General features: G+C 36.4%; 1 protein-coding gene across 5 annotated transcripts in view; it reads right to left on the bottom strand.

Annotated features, from left to right (window-relative positions):
- The window catches only part of gria2b (glutamate receptor, ionotropic, AMPA 2b), a 203,927-nt gene extending 189,389 nt beyond the window's left edge, over positions 1 to 14,538 (bottom strand). For 2 of the 5 annotated variants that reach the window (XM_039750297.1, XM_039750298.1), the window contains exons 1-2: positions 13,926 to 14,524; positions 13,402 to 13,542 (exon numbers count right to left, since the gene is read on the bottom strand). In XM_039750297.1, the coding sequence (XP_039606231.1) occupies positions 13,402 to 13,542; positions 13,926 to 14,040 (256 nt within the window). In that variant the 5' untranslated portion in view covers positions 14,041 to 14,524. Of the gene's footprint in view, positions 1 to 13,401; positions 13,543 to 13,925 lie in introns of all 5 variants that reach the window. The other 3 variants (XM_039750300.1, XM_039750301.1, XM_039750299.1) reach the window with 3 other exon arrangements.
- Positions 14,539 to 20,557: the final 6,019 nt, after the last annotated feature.

Raw genomic sequence — 20,557 nt, 5'->3', positions numbered from 1 at the left:
CATTTTCATTTTTTTGGCTTGTATTTCCAGATTGATTTTAGAATTTATTTAACCTTCAATAGCATTTTCAGTTTTGAAACAAAGGGTGCACAAAATATCTATTTCATCATCTTTACTAGCATGGCCACAGAAGGTATGAATTTTTTGACGACACTCGTTTCCTTTAAACACACACAACAGGTATCAGAAACGGAAATCTCTTCGGTAAGCATGTCTTCATCATGTTGGTTTAATCCACTATCGACTATAATCTCATCCATGTTTTTTAAAACTTGCATAATCTGATTAGTTTCACCTTATTCCATTGTTTGGATGCTTTCTATTACTTTTTCTAGCAGCTCCTCTGTATTTATGTCTTTTAAAACATCTTCTGGTAGAAAAGACGTTGTAAGCCCTACTTTAAGTTTGCAGCCAAAAAGAGCTTCGTATGGTGTTCTTTTGATCCCAGAATGATAAAATGTATTTTTCATAAATTAAACGAAACGCAGTCCTTCACTCCAGCGGTCACATTTGTTGTCCTGCATCCAAGTACAAAGCATATTTTCGATATCTTGATTAGCTCTTTCGACACTACCCTGGCTTTGTAAATGGCGAGGCTTCCACACCACATTATTGTGAGGTCACCACATTATTGGCAAATTCCCTACCATTGTCAGACTGTAATATAGATGGTGCTCCAAGCAACGAGAATATGTCCACTAGGTTGTAGGCTACTTCTTTAGCTCTTTTTGACGTTAGAGACTTAAGAATCACAAATTTTGTGAGATGATCTTGGTACACCATAATAAACTTGTATTCTCTATCTGGCTGAGACTGAAAGTCAAAAAGATCTACCTTACAACGGGAATTAAATTTGGAAAAAATCATAGGTTTCACAACAAATGCCTTTTTTAATACCTTTCTGTTTTTTCTGGCAAGGCTGACAAAGGCGGATGTACAGTTCAATATCATGATGTGTAACGTTTTTGTACTTGATTGAAAGTTCTTTCAATATTCTATCACGTCCTCCATGTCCAATAGCCAAATGAGCTTCATGAAGTACGTGAAATAACTCTGAGTCCGTGATATAATACTGTATAGTACTGACGCCTTCTTTACTTTTGTTTTCTACAATCATCACATCTTAGCGATTCATCAACCAATAGTCTCTGGGTTCCTTCTTAGTAGTCATTTTGGATTTTTGTACATCATTTATTAACTTCTGGTAAATAGTTTCGGTTAAGAAAATACTGCTTTTTGCAGCATTAACTCGAATTTTGGACAGTTAATCGTCGAATCGTTGTTTCATGTCTATAGACCATGATTCCTTCTTCAACACTACAGCTTGCTCCTCCATTTTCATGGAGCACAGTAAAAACAAATTTTTTGTTGAACAAATTTAAGTAAAATTGTGTATTTTGACACTCCCAAACAAACCGCAAAGTGCAACTGCCAAATCCTAAGCCTAAGGTGCGCGTTAAAAGTCACGTGCCTTGCCACGTGATATTCGAAACGAATCGGAGATGTATTTCATACTTTGCCGGTTTCTCATTTGGCATTCTATAGGATGCCTAGGAAATGTGTGAAATTTGAATCGTTTCATACATTGCCGGCTAGTTTTAGGCATTATATAAAATGCCTAGGCATTCTACAGAATGTCGGATTTCAAACTTTGCCGGTAACAGGTCGATGAATAGGTTGTGGTGGATCATCGCCATGGCCTCCACACTCCCCTGATTTGACACCCTGTGGTTTCTGGTTATGGGGTATGGTGAAGGAGCGCGTGTATAGCAGGAAAGTTCGTGATATCAATGACCTGAAGGAGAGATAGATAGATAGATAGATAGATAGATAGATAGATAGATAGATAGATAGATAGATAGATAGATAGATAGATAGATAGATAGATAGATAGATAGAAAGGCACTGTATAATAGATAGATAGATAGATAGATAGATAGATAGATAGATAGATAGATAGATAGAAAGGCACTGTATAATAGATAGATAGATAGATAGATAGATAGATAGATAGATAGATAGATAGATAGATAGATAGATAGATACTTTATTAATCCCAAGGGAATACGGACTGTAGTATCATTTGTTCCCCGTGAAATGTGTGTCTGGGCTTTAAACTGTTGCTCGTTGGTTTTTGTGTGTTGAACATGATAGCTAACAGGTTGAGACATTCCTGTAAATCATCTTGAAAATATGAAGCATGCTTTGTGAATAAATAGTTTCCACCATTTAAATGTTAGCATAATTTTGACTCACGCTGTTTATAAGAATCATGCAATCCATTTTTGTATCACGCCAAAACCACTGCACTTATTTCTATAAAAATTGCAGTTAATTCTGATATAGTATCACCTTGAATATAGGCTAATAAAATGTTAGATTTTGCATATATAAAAATTTAAAAAAAATAAATAAATGCTGAGAAAATCTCACTAAAAGTAGCCATTGTTTTTTTCTGGACATTGTTGCTTTTACCCTCATGTTCTTCAGAATACAACTTGATATCAATATGATAACTAGAAAGAATTGCACAACAAATGAAAGCCAATTTCACATGATTATGCTGACCACACTGATTTTTGAGAATTTTTAAGTATTTAGACCTGTTGAAAGAGTAAGATTTTTATGGTTGTTTATCATTAACTCTCTAACGGTTAAATGTATCAAAAATGCATTCCCTCTTTTCTGGATACTCATTTTATGATGAACAAAAAATGTCCCATTCTATTTTTGTCTAGAGCAAAAAATAAGTAAGCAAATCACCCATTTGTGACAAGATCCACGCTTGAGCTGGAGTTGACCAGGAGTGCTGCTCAGGGATGAGGAGCTCATGTGTGCTGCTTGACCCTCACTTGTTTCTCATGAATTAAGTTGTATGTTACAACTGTGCTGCATTCTACATCCTCTATAATATTTCATTATTAATACTGACCTATTAAGGTAATTATTTTTACTATTATACAAATTGCTTCAAAATCACTTCTGTTGTTATTATACACAATTTCACAGTAAAATTTTGCAATAGCTGTTTTTATTTATTTTACACATGTAGTGTGCATTTTGTCAGTCTTCTGGGCAAGCCAGTTAGAACAATTATATATATATATACACTGACCTAAAGGATTATTAGGAACACCATACTAATCCGGTGTTTGACCCCCTTTCGCCTTCAGAACTGCCTTAATTCTACGTGGCATTGATTCAACAAGGTGCTGAAAGCATTCTTTAGAAATGTTGGCCCATATTGATAGGATAGCATCTTGCAGTTGATGGAGATTTGTGGGATGAACATCCAGGGCACAAAGCTCCCGTTCCACCACATCCCAAAGATGCTCTATTGGGTTGAGATCTGGTGACTGTGGGGGCCATTTTAGTACAGTGAACTTATTGTCATGTTCAAGAAACCAATTTGAAATGATTCGAGGCTTTGTGACATGGTGCATTATCCTGTTGGAAGTAGCCATCAGAGGATGGGTACATGGTGGTCATGAAGGGATGGACATGGTCAGAAACAATGCTCAGGTAGCCCGTGGCATTTAAACGATGCCCAATTGGCACTAAGAGACCTAAAGTGTGCCAAGAAAACATCCCCCACACCATTACACCACCATCACCAGCCTGCACAGTGGTAACAAGGCATGATGGATCCATGTTCTCATTCTGTTTACGCCAAATTCTGAATCTACCATTTGAATGTCTCAACAGAAATCGAGACTCATCAGACCAGGCAACATTTTTCCAGTCTTCAACTGTCCAATTTTGGTGAGCTTGTGCAAATTGTAGCCTCTTTTTCCTATTTGTAGTGGAGATGAGTGGTCTTCTGCTGTTGTAGCCCATCCGCCTCAAGGTTGTGCATGTTGTGGCTTCACAAATGCTTTGCTGCATACCTCGGTTATAACGAGTGGTTATTTCAGTCAAAGTTGCTCTTCTATCAGCTTGAATCAGTCGGCCCATTCTCCTCTGACCTCTAGCATCAACAAGGCATTTTCACTTACAGGACTGCCGCATACTGGATGTTTTTCCCTTTTCACACCAGTCTTTGTAAACCCTAGAAATGGTTGTGCGTGAAAATCCCAGTAACTGAGCAGATTGTGAAATACTCAGACCGGCCCGTCTGGCACCAACAACCATGCCACGCTCAAAATTGCTTAAATCACCTTTCTTTCCCATTCTGACATTCAGTTTGGAGTTCAGGAGATTGTCTTGACCAGGACCACACCCCTAAATGCATTGAAGCAACTGGCATGTGATTGGTTGATTAGATAATTGCATTCCTAATAATCCTTTAGGTGAGTGTATATATATATATATATATATATATATATATATATATATATATATATATATATATATATACACACACACACTAGGGGGCTTCGCTTGCCAACCCCCAAGCCTGTGCCACATGCTAGCCTCTTTGAAGTTTTGCCGCTCGTATATGGGGATGTGGATTAACAATTTTAACAGATTTTATTTTCATGTGAATTGTTACATATGCATCAACATGACGTATAACTGCCCATGACTGAATTTAGTTTCTTTCTGTCTATTAAATAAAACGACTATGTTTGGCTCTGAGATTTGTTAATTGTCTTTGCAAAAGCCATTCTAACAGGAAACTGTTAACGTTTTAATACGAATGGCAAATCAAGATCTCCTTTGTTGTCTAATGTTATTCCCTGAAGATATACTACATTACCTTTCTTGGATACATCCTTCTTTCTACAGTAGTACAGCCGGTGGAAGGCCAGATGGTGTTAACGGTTGTAGTTATTATTGTGATGTTGTTTTCATCTTTCGCACAATCACCACCAACTGTTTCAGCATAGTCTACTGATACGCATTTAACTGCCATGTAACTGATCGACATTTTTGCCGTTAAATCATTTGACTTCTTCATTTCTCGGTGCTAAGATTGCCTGTGTACTCATTTTTTCTGTTGATAACCCTTTGTGATGAAATCCTTTAATAAGATTTGGACATAAGTCTTCTTTAATTGGGAACTTAAAGTGAGGAAAAAATAAAAATTTATAAGAGCTGCGAGCACAGGAACTGACAAAAGCATTCACATGAATGAGAGGTGACAGGACCGTGGTGTTTTTTGAAAATGTTTGAGAGGAGGGCGTGACTTGAAAAAATCTCAAGGCAAAAGTCTCGTCTCGCAGGACTTGAAAAAATCCATCCATCCATTATCCAACCCGCTATATCCTAAATACAGTGTCACGGGGGTCTGCTGGAGCCAAACCCAGCCAACACAGGGCGCAAGGCAGGAAACAAACCCACTTCAAAAAATCTTTTTTAAAAAGTCTTGTCCCGTCGAAAGATTTCTTTAAATAATAGATATAATAGAGATGTTGTCAAGATGGAGGTGGGCTTGTCATATAACAAATAAAAAGATGGAAGATAGACATGGGGCACCTTACAGTAAATTTCTAACCACAAATGACCAATGATACATAATTGCAGACAAGATGATATTTCCCCTTTGAGTTTCGATTGCAATGCTATGCATAAATTAGAAATGAAAAACAGGAGTGGAGGGACAATGTCTTCTCCCTATTTATATGTAAAAGAGAGGAAGAAAGATGAGAAGAGCTCTGGAGCAATTTCTAATACCCACAGGAAGTCCCACCTTTTCGGCACCAATGAATATTTATGACCACATTAAATGGGAAGCTGCCAGTCAATTCTAAACCTGCAGCTGAAGAAGCAGGAGATCCTTAAACAGAAACACTTAACCACTGGTAGAGGATGCATAGTGTGTTCTGATTTATGTTATTTTTCTCTTTGATTTCGTTACTGAAAGAGGTACCAGGATGGTTCAGCAATTATTAACTCCAACTTCTTACTATATATATATTTAAAAGAACAGAGTATTTATGACAAGCCTGACAGAATCTTTATTCTTGAATCAAGTCTCTCTCCTCATACATTTATATGGAGTGATACCATTTGTGATCATATAATGCTATGAAAATTGTATTGTGATATTCTATACAATAAAACTACTAACAAAAATACTTACTACTTCCACTACTGCTACTAGTAACAATAATAATAATAACAATAATAATAATAATAATAATAATAATAATAATGCATTGTTATATACTTTGCTCATCTTGAATTAACACACTCCACCCCCTATAACTCAGTGGAAAGATCAACGTTCTACAAATCATATCTCAAAATGGTAAAAAGGCTTACAAGGATCTGTTCCTGTTTTTATCAGAATCTGGGAAGAACTCATTAATGTCAAAGTAAAGTAAGCATACTGGGCTTCTGCTTAATCTTTCTATTTTATTTTATTTTCTATTTTTTATTTATGTTTGTGTTGAGCTTCATGGATTGTCATTAAAACATTTTATTTTTTCTTCTTATTTCTATTTTCTATGTGTTATTTTGTGGAGTGTAGGGCCTGATCAACGGGTAAACCTACAGAAATCTGCCAAATATACTAAGATCTGATCTGCTTCAAAATCCATAAATCTGTAAAATCCTATGATATCTGACAAATTTTATAAAATTAAAAATATATTTTGATGCAATTATTAAAAATGTCAGCAGCACAGAATTGTGCACTAATAAAATATTTAATTTACCTAAATATCATGTCTTTCGGGGCTACCATTTTGTACTCTACTAGATACAATATTCTCATTTTGTGTAGTTCTGAAACCTTAATGAAGATGCACATAGTTCTTTTTTTAAAGGTATATTTCACAAGCACTTGCTACTTCTCCTTCAGTTTCAACAATTCAACCCGAAAGCTTTAGCTACAGCGTACAAACCAATTATTAATGCTTGGAGGGCTCAAAACATTCGTGCAGCTGTGTCTAAAAATGAAGACCCAGTGACACATGAAGTAAAAGCACAGCAAAGCAGTAATATGCAGGATTCAACCAACAATGAGTCAAATTAAAATGTTCTGGATTTCAGGTTTATAATTTAAATTGACTATTAACTTCACCTTCAATCCAGCTATTTTCTGGTCACACTTGTTTTACTTATTACATGGTTGGAGAAACTGTGGCATTGGCTCCCAGCCAGGATAGGAATCAGTTTTGTGCAGGCTTATGATGTATGTACAAATATGTGTTGGTGTTGTTTATTTGATACATAGATACCAAAATAAGTATGAAGGGCACTATATAATAGATAGATAGATAGATAGATAGATAGATAGATAGATAGATAGATAGATAGATAGATATGAAAGGCACTATATAAGAGATAGATAGATAGATAGATAGATAGATAGATAGATAGATAGATAGATAGATAGATAGATAGATAGATAGATGTGAAAGGCACTATATGATAGATAGATAGATGTGAAAGGCACTATATGATAGATAGATAGATAGATAGATAGATAGATAGATAGATAGATAGATAGATAGATAGATAGATATGAAAGGCAATATATAATAGAATAGATAGATAGATAGATATGAAAGGCAATATATAATAGAATAGACAGATAGATAGATAGATAGATAGATATGAAAGGCAATATATAATAAAATAGATAGATAGATAGATGTGAAAGGCACTATATAATACAGTAGAATTGAATAGATAGATAGATAGATAGATAGATAGATAGATAGATAGATAGATAGATAGATAGATAGATAGATAGATAGATAGAGATTATATACACAGTACATATGGACACAAATGCATATATACAGGTGTATTCATTCCCATTCCCAGGAGCACAGAGTGTACAGCTGGTTGTACAGAACATTAACAGAACCTGCTTAATCTAATGAAGGATTGTGAGGAGTCAGAGTGCCTCTTGTCTTGTTCCAAAATGGTGCCAGGGTAGGCAGCAGCTCCTCACTACCCTTTGCTAATGGATGTACAGTTTATGTCATGAAATTATTGAGATTAATATTAAAAAGATTTTCTTTTGTACACTAAAGCTATAAATTTGTCTTCTGTGAGGTCCGTCAGCATATCGGCTTCAGTTTTTTGCGTTCTTTCAATCAGTCTCACTAATTCCATGACAGACCTACTTGTATTATGTACTCAGTATCTGTGACAGTAATGGCTAACTAAGTGAGCAAATAATGCATTTTGTGTTTTTTAGACCCTTATAAGCTTAATTTTGACAAAAATTGTGTCAACATTTATCACCATTAAATATGCAAAAAACAGTCTTTTAATAAGATTTTTAATAGGAGGAGCACCAAGAAAAATTGTCCATACTTTTGCAGCTAAATTGTTTTAAACAAGTCATCCTTTATACAAAAGAGATATTAGTGCTGCCAGTACTGTACACTGATTTATATGTTTTATGCATAATTTGCAAATCAACTCTCTGGTGTTATATACTATAAAGTATTTATTTTATAAGAGGCATGCTACAAACCATTATCAGTTTAAAACGTTACTTTAGACTTTTACGTAATTATCATTACAAGGAGAGCACAGCCTCCAGGAATCCTGATGCACTATGACGACGCTAACCGTTTCTGAAAGATGCTACCCTTGACTGGAGTGAGTGTTCTAGAAAATGAACAAATGAACATTGCTCTTTATAACAACTGCACTCATTCTACACCCTTCACTAAAATCTTAGAGTAATTAAGATTGAAACTGCATTTGGTTTCTTTTACATTTATGTATCTGCTAAGCCAAGAGTGTTAAGCACTGTTGCTATATGTGTACTATTAGTGACTCAGAGTCGAATATTCTATGTTCAGTTTGTGTTTGCCTTTTTTAAATCAATTCCCTGTTGAATGTGTTCTATGGGGTTTACTGGGTCAGTATTATCACATGTACTGTATACCAGTGGTTCTCAACCTGTGGGGTGGGCCCCCCTAGGGGGGCGCGAATTAACATAAAGGGGGTCGCAAAGATGTGAAACAAAAAAAAAACAATCGAAAATATGAAAAATACATCCATTGAAACCAAAACAAATGAACTTAAACTACATTCTGATACTAGAAAAATAAATATAGAGTTAGATAAATGTCGATAAAAGTTAAGTAGGTATAATAAAATATGCATCTATGATATATCATTAATTAAAAAAGAACAAATTGGTATTAGTGGGCTCCTTTCAAAAAAACATTAGGGGGGCGCGATTAAAACTGTTATGAAAACTCAGGTCGCAAATACTTAAAGGTTGAGAAACGCTGCTGTATACCATAAAAATAAGAATACGTAAACTATGAATCCTATCATTTTTATTGCTCTTTTTAACCTATGCATCTCTTGGTACAGATCTAGACATTTCTTCACACTTCAATTAATACGTATTACCTCAGCATCCATTTAAATCAGTTTTGATTTTTTTTTAACTATACTTTGTTAATTTTTGTTGTTTCTGTTGTGTTTCTTGTGTCAGCTGCATTGTTTGCATGCCTGTGGCTACTGAAACCACATCTTTAGACAAACATTAATGATGATCTCAGCTCAAGCGCAGCCACTAAATAAAACGAGACACCATTCTCTGACCATGCCACTGACTTAATCCAGCAAAGAGCGTAACTCTGCTGCTAAAGGCACATTTAAGCATCACGTACATGCACTAAATACATGTAATATACTTTTATTGAAAAAACATGATTATAGTTGATTTATTTAAAGCTATAATTGTTTGCATTTTGTATTACTGTATACAGTGTGAGCACAGGCAGGTTCCTTGATTTACTCTGAGTCTCTTAGTGAGTCAGGGGTACAGAAGGAGCCTGCCGGCTTATGGGTTTCAGTCAACACCTTATCCATTTGGGAATGCCACAAGGTCAACGCAGATAAATATTTTATCAAATATGCAAAATCCATGTTTGATTTAATCTTAACAATTTACTTATGTGCTTTATTACGCAATGTATTAAGTTAAGCATTAGTTTGGATCCTAAATCATCTTTTACCATGAAATGTTTAGGAAAATACCTGCTGTTACCGTGCTAAAGACATCAGGGCTGAACACAGAACCTGTCCAGAAAATTCACAAGTTGTTATATGGTTATGAAAATGAAAAAGGAAAAGCATCTGCCATGAGTAAACTATCTACGACTGAAGCCCTCTGCCAAAATAGATAGTCAATTGCAACTGAATGACTCACATTTATTTAAAAATTCTGTAGCTGCATAATACATCATTTTGTATGTTCGAAATTAGGTCTGGAGCAGGTGAAAAGGTGAAAGGTGTGCATCTGAAACACAGCAGCAGATCTGAAATGGGCCAGCAGACGTGTCTTAAGGGAACTGCCTCGTCACCACTGTCACCATTTAGCATGCAGATGTATTCCACCTCTCACTTTAAAAAAGTCATGTGAGAAACAATCAGGCCACAATGGGCACTACACTTGAAAAGAGAAAAAAACAAAAAAAGCTAAAAAGATTTAACTGCAGAAGCAATTTAAAATGTGTTTTAAGTGAAATTATCGGAAAATGAGAGGGTTTTTTTTGCCTGAATCAGCACCCACATGTCACAATGGTGCAGTAAAGACTGCAGGGCTGCAGATTTTATTTAAAATGGAAATGGCCTACAAATGAACAGACAGACAGACAGACAGAAAGAAAGAAAGAAAGAAAGAAAGAAAGAAAGAAAGAAAGAAAGAAAGAAAGAAAGGACAGTCATCTAATGCATCGCATACTCTAAAATAACCATCCACTCAAACACTTTCCAATATCAGTTTAACCCGATTTTTTATTATGGTACAATGCTGTTAACAAATAAACACTTTCTGTTCTAACCCTACCTATCACTTAGCTTCATTCATGCAGAACACTAGTGCTGATAACTACGTGCCATTAGTCACTTGCTAATTTTATTCAGGGAAAAAAAAATCTTTTGTCATTTTTTGAAATCCAACTGTAAAAATAATTACATGCTTTGCTCAATAATGATTTTTCTTTTAATTTTAATAACATTAAAAATGCATATTACAACTTTTCACCAAGCACAAATTTAAAAAGTACCTGTTCAACAGTATAAAGTACAGTACAACAGTATAATAATTACTAGTTTCTTCGAAGTTTCAGGTAATAAATAACACCCTCTGTGGGACACAGCAGATATTTAAGTGAAAGTATAGAAAACTGGGGTTTGGCCTGTATTTAACATGTCTTAATTGACCATTTTGGAACAAACTAGTTTCATTATCTTATAGTAAATAAATAAAAACATTTTGGTTTGAAAATTAAATTACATTTTTTCAAATATGTATATTCACTGTACACTGATATGTACTCCTCTATCTGTCAGCCTATTGCATAACATCTTACATGGTCATCTATGCATTTCTCTATCTCTTATCTATCACTTGTAGATATAACTAAATGCAGGAAGCACCATGTACGTATTTTACATTTGGTAAAGTGTCTTTTCCATTATATGCCCCCTTTAACATAGTATATTCTTATCTATGATATATCTGATATAGTGTATTTTCTATTATATACCTCCTTTAGTTTCACTCTCCACCTCTCTCTCTATATATATATACATTCTCAGTAATATAGCTGAATGGAGGCAGCACCAGGAAACTATGATGCATTTGATATAGTGCCTTTAATATTTTACATCACCTTTAATCTCTCTCTCTCTCTCTCTCTCTCTCTCTCTCTATATATATATATATATATATATATATATATATATATATGTACAGTATATACACACACTCATTTATACAGCCTACTTGAAGCAGCACCATGAGTCTATGATGCATTTGATATAGTGCCTTTAAAATTTTACATCACCTTTAATCTCTCTCTCTCTCTCTCTCTCTCTCTCTCTCTCTCTCTCTCTATATATATATATATATATATATATATATATATATATATATATATATATATATATATATATATATATATATATATATATATATATATATATATATATATATATATATATATATATATAGGCATGGTGGCACAGTGGTAGTGCTGCTGCCTCGCAGTTAGGAGACCCGGGTTCGCTTCCTGGGTCCTCCTTGCGTGGAGTTTGCATGTTCTCCCCGTGTCTGCGTGGGTTTCCTCCGGGCGCTCCGGTTTCATCCCACAATCCAAAGACATGCAGGTTAGGTGGATTGGCGATTCTAAATTGGCCCTAGTGTGTGTTTGTGTGTGTCCTGTGGTGGGTTGGCACCCTGCCCAGGATTGGTTCCTGCCTTGTGCCCTGTGTTGGCTGGGATTGGCTCCAGCAGACCCTGTATTCGGATTCAGCGGGTTAGACAATGGATGGATATATATATATATATATATATATATATATATATATATATATATATATACACAAACTCATTTATACAGCTTACTTGAAGCAGCAGCTTGAGTTTTTTGATATAGTTTTTTGAGTTTTATTTGATATAGTGCCTTTAATATTTTCTATTACCTTTAATATCTATCATATAGCGCCTTTCCTATCTATCTATCTATCTATCTATCTATCTATCTATCTATCTATCTATCTATCTATCTATCTATCTATCGCTATTTTGAGACAGCAGCAGGAATCCTTGTCTGTCTGTACACACACACACACACACACGCGCGCAGACACACACTGAACGCCTTCCTCGATGTAAATGTGAGCTGTGCCACTTTTTCCCCCCTCAGCCTTCTGTGTCTTTCTTATGCACAAAGTAAAGGCATGTCCTACTTTTGGTGTGAATGGAGGAAGTCATCTGGCACAGAAAACAAAACGACCTCCATTGTATCTTTCTCTACACTGTGCTAATTAGCTTAAAGCTGGCAATCCACGTCACAATACTATCACTGAAAACTGGAGGTGCCATTTAATGCGATTCTTTCTTCATATTACTGTGCCTGTATGTATTCCTCGTGAAACATTTCTAATAACATCAGCTTCACAAGCACTTGTTTGTTCCTGCAGTATTTTTTTTAAGGGATTGATGCGCCATGACACTGCCTTTAGGTTTATTATTTTAAAGAACTGTAACTATGGCGATAGTACAAAACGTGCACGATCGCCTAGGCATCTTCTTAATTGGCACCTTACGTATTCGAGTATTTTTCTTTCTCACTAGGGAGCGCCATGTAAATAACGTGTTAATGTACTTTTGTTGTGCACATGTAATTACACACAAAAACTGTAAAATGTAAACGCCTAAATTAATATTGCATGTATATATTTTTTTTTCTTTGTAGATGATAAGAGCCTGACATACGGGTAATTTCTGAGTGTGCGCTTTGCGCGTGTGGGTGTGTGGGGGGCTTCTCACATTCTCGTTACAGGCGCTAGATGAGAGCAGCTCTGAAGTCCAATTAAACCTGACAGGCTGCGTTTGATAGCTCAGGTATCTTAATGTTTGCTCCTTAGAAAACAAATAACGGACACAATAATAAACTTAAAAAAATGAATATTACAAAAGAGATGAAAATGCATGTGTAAAACATCAATTTCATTACTCACAACAATTGGTGACAGCAAAGCTGTTTGCTACTTCCAGATTGTCAATATGGGGCGTCAGTCTAAAATCAGCAGTGACGAACTGAACCATTCCTATTCGAAATGCACTGTATTCCTGATCTGCACCCCTTGGAAATAAACCCCCTGCAGAACAAAGATGAAAGAATGAAATATCGATTTATTAACAGGGAGTAAAAAAAAAAATCTTAAAAGATGCTGCATTATTCATGCTGTTAGGCTGAATGCCAGATTGAGCATCCAAGCCATATCGTTCATGCTCCATAAAACAACATATATGTCAACGTTAAAGTTAGCACAGAAGCATAAAGATCGCACAGCCATATCTATACAAGACTAGAGCTCTTCATTCGGCAGCAGAAGAGAGGCGCTTACTGGATTTAGCGCTCACTACACAATGTAAGGCACTGCTTCAAGAACTGAGCAGCCTTCATGTTCGGAATGTTAATACAATCGAGATGCTGTGGGGTGCAATGAGATAACTATGCATATGTCCACCAGTGACCTACCTATTTGTACGCTGGATAATCCACCAAACGCCAGTCCCCAGAGCACAGGAGCAAGGAAGACAGATACATGCATAATCTTTTGCATTTCCAAAGAAAATATAACCACATTCGCCATATAATCCCCGGTTGTCTTTTTCCCCTCTCACGGCTTCAGGTATTAAATCCTATACATATTGAAGCAGAGGATAACAGTGGCAGGATTTAAATTTTCCTTCTTCTCTTCTTTTCTCCCGTGCCTTTTGTTAGTAAACGCGTTCAGCGGTCTCTGATTTGAAAGCCTCTTCCTGAGGGTCCTAATTCCAGGTCGAGCGGTCAGTGCCGCGATGCAGTAGCAATTCTCCTGTCTTCCTCGGCGCTGAGGTCCCGCTGTACCGCTACCTCCGCTCGCACACAAGAGCACTGCACTCTTTCTGGCTGCTCGCTGAGGCTCTTCTGTTCAGACCGCGGACAAGGGAGGAATGTTAATGACGTAGGGATGCTAACACCGCCGACGAGGGCTTTTTATTTCACTTATGTAATTTACTCCCTTTTGGTGTGCATTTTATGGCCTGATTAAGGCATACCTTGGTGCTCGAACGACTTTGTGCAGTTCAAAAGGCTAATTTGATGGAGCACATATTAAACGGCCAATGTACAAATTTTATAGGTTAATCACTTCGATGTATCGAGCGATGCACCAATTCCGTTACTGTCTTGCCACCTGCCTGTATCATCGCTAGGTTAAAAAATAAAGATATACAGATAATTACGCGGGTGGGATAATGTTTGAGTGTGTTAACATATAGACTTGTTTTTTACCCAAAATTAAAACTAAAGTTGTGACCAGCTTTCCTGAAGGAATTAATTTGCACATATGGTATTGCGATCCCCTTAATATCATTTGTCGAGGGTTATGGTATTGGGCTTGGGGGTTGGAGAGGTTGAAAGAATACTTTAGTTTAGTAATGACTAAAAAATTAGGGGTTGTATACGAAATCTTTAAAAAATGATATTACAAACAGCTATGATGATTAAGGTTGCCAAGACAATCAAACTGAAGCTGTTATAAAACACTTTCTCGGGTACTCCGGGTTGTTCTGGAGTGATATGTGTGTAGACTCCGTTCTCTAATAATATTCGAGTTTTTTTTTTCTTTTTTGATGAAGTGTATATTTAGAATGTGGATGGATATGAAATGCATTATATAAAATAAAGAAGATAGATAGATAGATAGATAGATAGATAGATAGATAGATAGATAGATAGATAGATAGATAGATAGATAGATAGATAGATATGAAAGGCACTATATGATAGAGAGATAGATATGAAAGGCACCATATGATAGAGAGATAGATAGATAGACATTAATAACACTATATTAGATAGATAGATAGATAGATAGATAGATAGATAGATAGATAGATAGATAGATAGATAGATAGATAGATAGATAGATAGATAGACATTAATAACACTATATTAGATAGATAGATAGATAGATAGATAGATAGATAGATAGATAGATAGATAGATAGATAGATAGATAGATAGATAGATAGATAGATAGATAGATAGACATTAATGACACTATATTAGATAGATAGATAGATAGATAGAGAGATAGATAGATAGATAGATAGATAGATAGATAGATAGATAGATAGATATGAAAGGCACTATATGATAGATAGATAGATAGATAGATAGATAGATAGATAGATAGATAGATATGAAAGGCACCATATGATAGATAGATAGATAGATAGATAGATAGATAGATAGATAGATAGATAGATAGATAGATAGATAGATAGACATTAATAACACTATATTAGATAGATAGATAGATAGATAGATAGATAGATAGATAGATAGATAGATAGATAGATAGATAGATAGATAGATAGACATTAATTACACTATATTAGATAGATAGATAGATAGATAGATAGATAGATAGATAGATAGATAGATAGATAGACATTAATTACACTATATAATATAGATAGATAGATAGATAGATAGATAGATAGATAGATAGATAGATAGATAGATAGATAGATAGATAGACATTAATAACACTATATTAGATAGATAGATAGATAGATAGATAGATAGATAGATAGATAGATAGATATGCTTAGCAGTATATTAAATAAAATTGATGGAAAAATAGACATGAAAGGCAGTGTATACATAAAAATGATACAGAGGTAGATATTAAAAACACTATATAAATTAAACACAGACATGAAAGGCAGTTTAAAAAATGATATGTATAGATCGATAGACATAAAAGGTACTAAAGAATAAAAAAAATGATAGAGAGAGAGAGTAAGACATGAAAGATGGTATATCAAATATAAATTAGATAGACATGAAAGGTACTATATGATAGATAGATAGATAGACATGAAAGACAGTACGTATGTACAAAAAATGATTGATAGATATGATATATAAAATAAAATTGATAGAGAGGTAGATTGAGAGGTACTATGAAACGAATGAAGCTCAAGATTCAAGTCCCCTAATTCCAGAGGAGCCCCAGAAGCAATTTTAGTTTTCATCCCCATAGATAGCTCAAAACCTTTAAGGCATAAGAAATATTTATTCACACCAGTGACTTTGACATGTCAGTTAATCCAACACAGAAATTTTAACGAAAATTTAAGATGCATTGGTTCAGTTTTTAAAAACTATGTGGTTATCTGTTGTGGTGCAGCCCCATTGAAGAAGATAACAGTGGTTACACAGGCCTCATTTGTGGTTGCAATGGGTCCCCATAACAGTTCAAGCTTCAGGGCCCCAAAACTGTAGGCCCACGATTGCTGAAAGGCTCTAAATAAAACAAAGACAGACATGAAAGACAGTATATAAAATGAAACTGATACACAGCAAGACATAAAAGGCAGTATATAGAGTAAAATAAAAAGGATAGATATGAAAGGCACCATTTAAAATAAAAAATGATAAAGAGACAGACATGAAAGACTGTGCACATAATAATATTTAATTATCATACTCTATTTTAAATTATTAATATTTATTCACTGACCTATTATTTATTTGTCCATTTATCTTTTTCTAATGCAGTTCTTTACCTGTAGCAAACTTGTTTCTGTGTATGTTTCACTCCAGTACTGGTGAATGTGAGTTTGAGCCACCATATACTACAATACGGTGTATGGATGGCATGACAATAAAACCTCTCGACTTGTCTTGAAATGATTGGTTAACAATGTAAAGCTGCAACTCCAAAGTTAGTAACGGATTGCTTCTGCGCCCTTTTTATCGCCAAACATTCTTTTTTAATAGTGAAATATAATCGCATTTCCTGAGTAACAATTTGTGACTTAAATACATACTGGGGTGTTTCTGATCATCAGCAGCCTGAGGTAATGCAGCACCTAAATCACATGTGCTTATTGGGTTTGACTGAACAGTACAGCTCAGGGTGCTGCTTGACCAGGCCAATGAAAATTTCTGTCTCCATGCTGTCCAAGGGGTGTGACAAGTTTTTTCCCTGCATAGCTGACAAGTTTTCCGCTTCACTCCTGGTTCATCCCACAAGAGGAGGCAGTGTCTTCCTGTTCAAATGCGCCAAAAGTTAAAACTATTTTCATTACCAGCATTTTACAAGTGTTACTATTCCTTTCAATGGAGTAAGCATTTGGCTGAACGGGCCTGAAAACTGCTGCTGACAAGAGTCTTCTACGCTGCTAAAATGCTTAGATGTGAGTACTGCCATTGAAAATAACAACAAATAACTTTACAAGCACTTTAGGATCTTTCTGGTTTTGCGTTAAAACACTAGAAAATTCGGCAGGTGTGTGTAGGTGTAAGATTTTGATAAGAATGGGAAGTCAAGGTGGTTCAACCTCAAAAATGTCCTACGCCTTGACATGCAGGTGTCAGTGTGTGGCTTTCCTAATCAGTTCAATCAATTTAAATGACCCCAGGTGGACTTCAGACAGGTTTAGAAACATCTCAGTGACGATCAATAGAATCTGATGCCGAAGCCAAATTTCAAGTGTCGTAGCAAAGGGGCTCAATACTTGTGTCAATGTGATATGTCATTTTTTAATTTATAATTTATATACTGCTTAAAAAAATGAAAGGAACAGTTTCTAATCTTAGTGTAGCATCAAGTCAGTGAAACTTGTGGGCTATTGATCTGGTCAGTTAAGCAGCAGAGGGGGTTGTTAATCAGTTTCAACTGCTTTGGGGTTAATGAAATTACCAACAGAGGGGCAACAATGAGATGACCCCCAAAACAGGAATGTTTTAACAGCTGGAGGCCACTGACATTTTCCCTCCTCATCTGTTTTGTCACTAGTTTTGCATTTGGCTACAGTCAGTGTCACTACTGGCAGCATGAGGCGATACCTGGACCCTACAGAGGTTAGTTTCATAGGTGGTCCAACAAGGTTTGCTGTATCTCCCAGCACAGTCTCAGTGGCATACAGGAGATTCCAGGAGACAGGCAGTTCCTCTAGGATAGCTGGACAGGGCCCCTCATAGAAGGTCCTTAACCCATCAGCAGGACCCACCGGTATATGCTCCTTTGGGCAACGAGGAACAGGATGAGCACTGCCAGAGCCTACAAAATGACCTCCAGCAGGCAGGCCACTGATGTGAATGTCTCTGACCAAACAATCAGACACAGACTTCGTGAGGGTGGCCTGAGGGCCCGATGTCCTCTAGTGGGCCCTGTGCTCGCTGCCCAGCACCATGGAGCTCGATTGGCATTTGTTATAGAATTCCAGAATTGGCAGGTCCACCACTGGCACCCTGTTCTGTTCACAGATGAGAGCAGGTTCACCCTGAGCAAATGTGACAGACGTGAAATGGTCTGGAGAAGCCATGGAGAACATTATGCTGTCTGGAACATCGTTCAGTATGACCGGTTTGGTGGTGGGTCAGTGATGGTATATTTGGGGAGGCATATAAACTGAAGGGACACTCAGACTTCTACAGGCTAGACAATGGCACCTTGACTGCCGTTAGGTATCGGGATGAAATCCTTGCCAGACCCATGCTGGTGCAGTGGGTCCTGGGTTCCTACTGGTGCACGACAATGCCCGGCCTCATGTGGCGACAGTATGCAGGCAGTTCTTGGAGGATGAAGAAATTGATGCCATTGACTGGCCCCCACGCTCACTCTCCTGACCTCAATCCAATAGAACACCTCTCGGTGTGACATTATGTAAAATAAATTATTGCACCACCAAAGCACTCGTAGCAAATGCATGTCAATGTCGCACCCTAACGCGGGTTGTTTTTCTGCAGTTATATTCTTGAATAGAAGCGCACTTGTTCTGTTATATTTGTACCTTTTGTGAAAGTGTTTCTTTGATGCTTGGACTTCAGGCTTCACACATTATAAATTTCATGTCTACATTTTGTCAATCATAACTAAAACATTAAAAATGTTTCTGTTTTAACGATGTGTTTAAATAGATCGTTGTAGACACGGAACACACATGAAATGCAAGTGTTCCAAATAACAATATAGTATTTATAAAAGGTGTGATTTTGCTTGACTTCTCACTCTATACAACTGTAAGCAACTGACACGCAGGTAAACAGACTTGAGCTGAGAAAACTGTGCGGCGGTGGGGGGATGTGATGGTAGGCTGCTTGCTGTTTGCTGCTTATCAACACATTTAAAGGACAAAAGACGCTGACAGAGAGGTGGGAAGCGATTTAAGATGGGACGGATCTACGAGTGTTTTTGTAGGCTCTGGTAATTCTAGTGTTAAAATACTGCTGTGATACGAAGCACACAATAGTAAAAGGATTATGAGGAGCCCAAAATAGACCTCACCCTGGGCAGCCAGACCCACAATATCAAGAAGCAGTCTTTCAGTCCTGCAAAGGCCCAAAATTTCGCATTGGCTTTAAGAATTCAAAAATACTTTTAAATGTGCCAAATACACCCATTCAAGGGTGAGGAAACCATAAAATCTCTAGCTTGATAGGACAAAGGTTAATGATGTACTTTTTAGAGCTGCTGATTAGTCAACGTTAACGCATACAGTCAATGTGTTAAAAATTTCTACGATTACATTTTTTAACACAACCCCTACATTCACTAATTTAATCTGATTAATTTGGCCATGCTTCACTTATTGTTGAAGAAACGCAAAATGAATCCAGTGCCTGTTAATAGCAGTAGTGGGTCACCAGTACCTATCAGTCAGTCAGTCAGTCATTTTCCAACCCGCTATATCCTAACACAGGGTCACAGGGGTCTGCTGGAGCCAATCCCAGCCAGCACAGGGTGCAAGGCAGGAACAAACCCTGGGCAGGGCGCCAGCTCACCTCAGCACGGGTACCTGTTCATTTTCTATGTTGTTTCTTGATAATGATCTTTATCCACACACCACCAGCGAATCATCCCATATTTTCATGCACATGGTTTCATGCATATACTAACTCTTCAAGATGCAGACAATAACATGAGAATAATTAACATCAAACCAGTTCCACATAGAAGTGGAGTGAATGAGTGTCATTTTTGTGTTAACACTGCCAACAGACCGGCTCTGCATGTTGATTTAGATTGCGTTTTGGCCTCATTCTGGCCACTATGCTGCATTTACACATTGATGTTTATATAAAAAGAAAAGAAAAGAAAGCAGAAT

This window comes from Polypterus senegalus, chromosome 4 (genome assembly GCF_016835505.1).
Source record: "Polypterus senegalus isolate Bchr_013 chromosome 4, ASM1683550v1, whole genome shotgun sequence".
In the NCBI taxonomy this organism is placed as follows: domain Eukaryota; kingdom Metazoa; phylum Chordata; class Cladistia; order Polypteriformes; family Polypteridae; genus Polypterus; species Polypterus senegalus.
The sequence above is the reverse complement of the archived record's forward strand: the minus strand, read 5'-3'. Positions and strand labels throughout refer to the sequence as shown.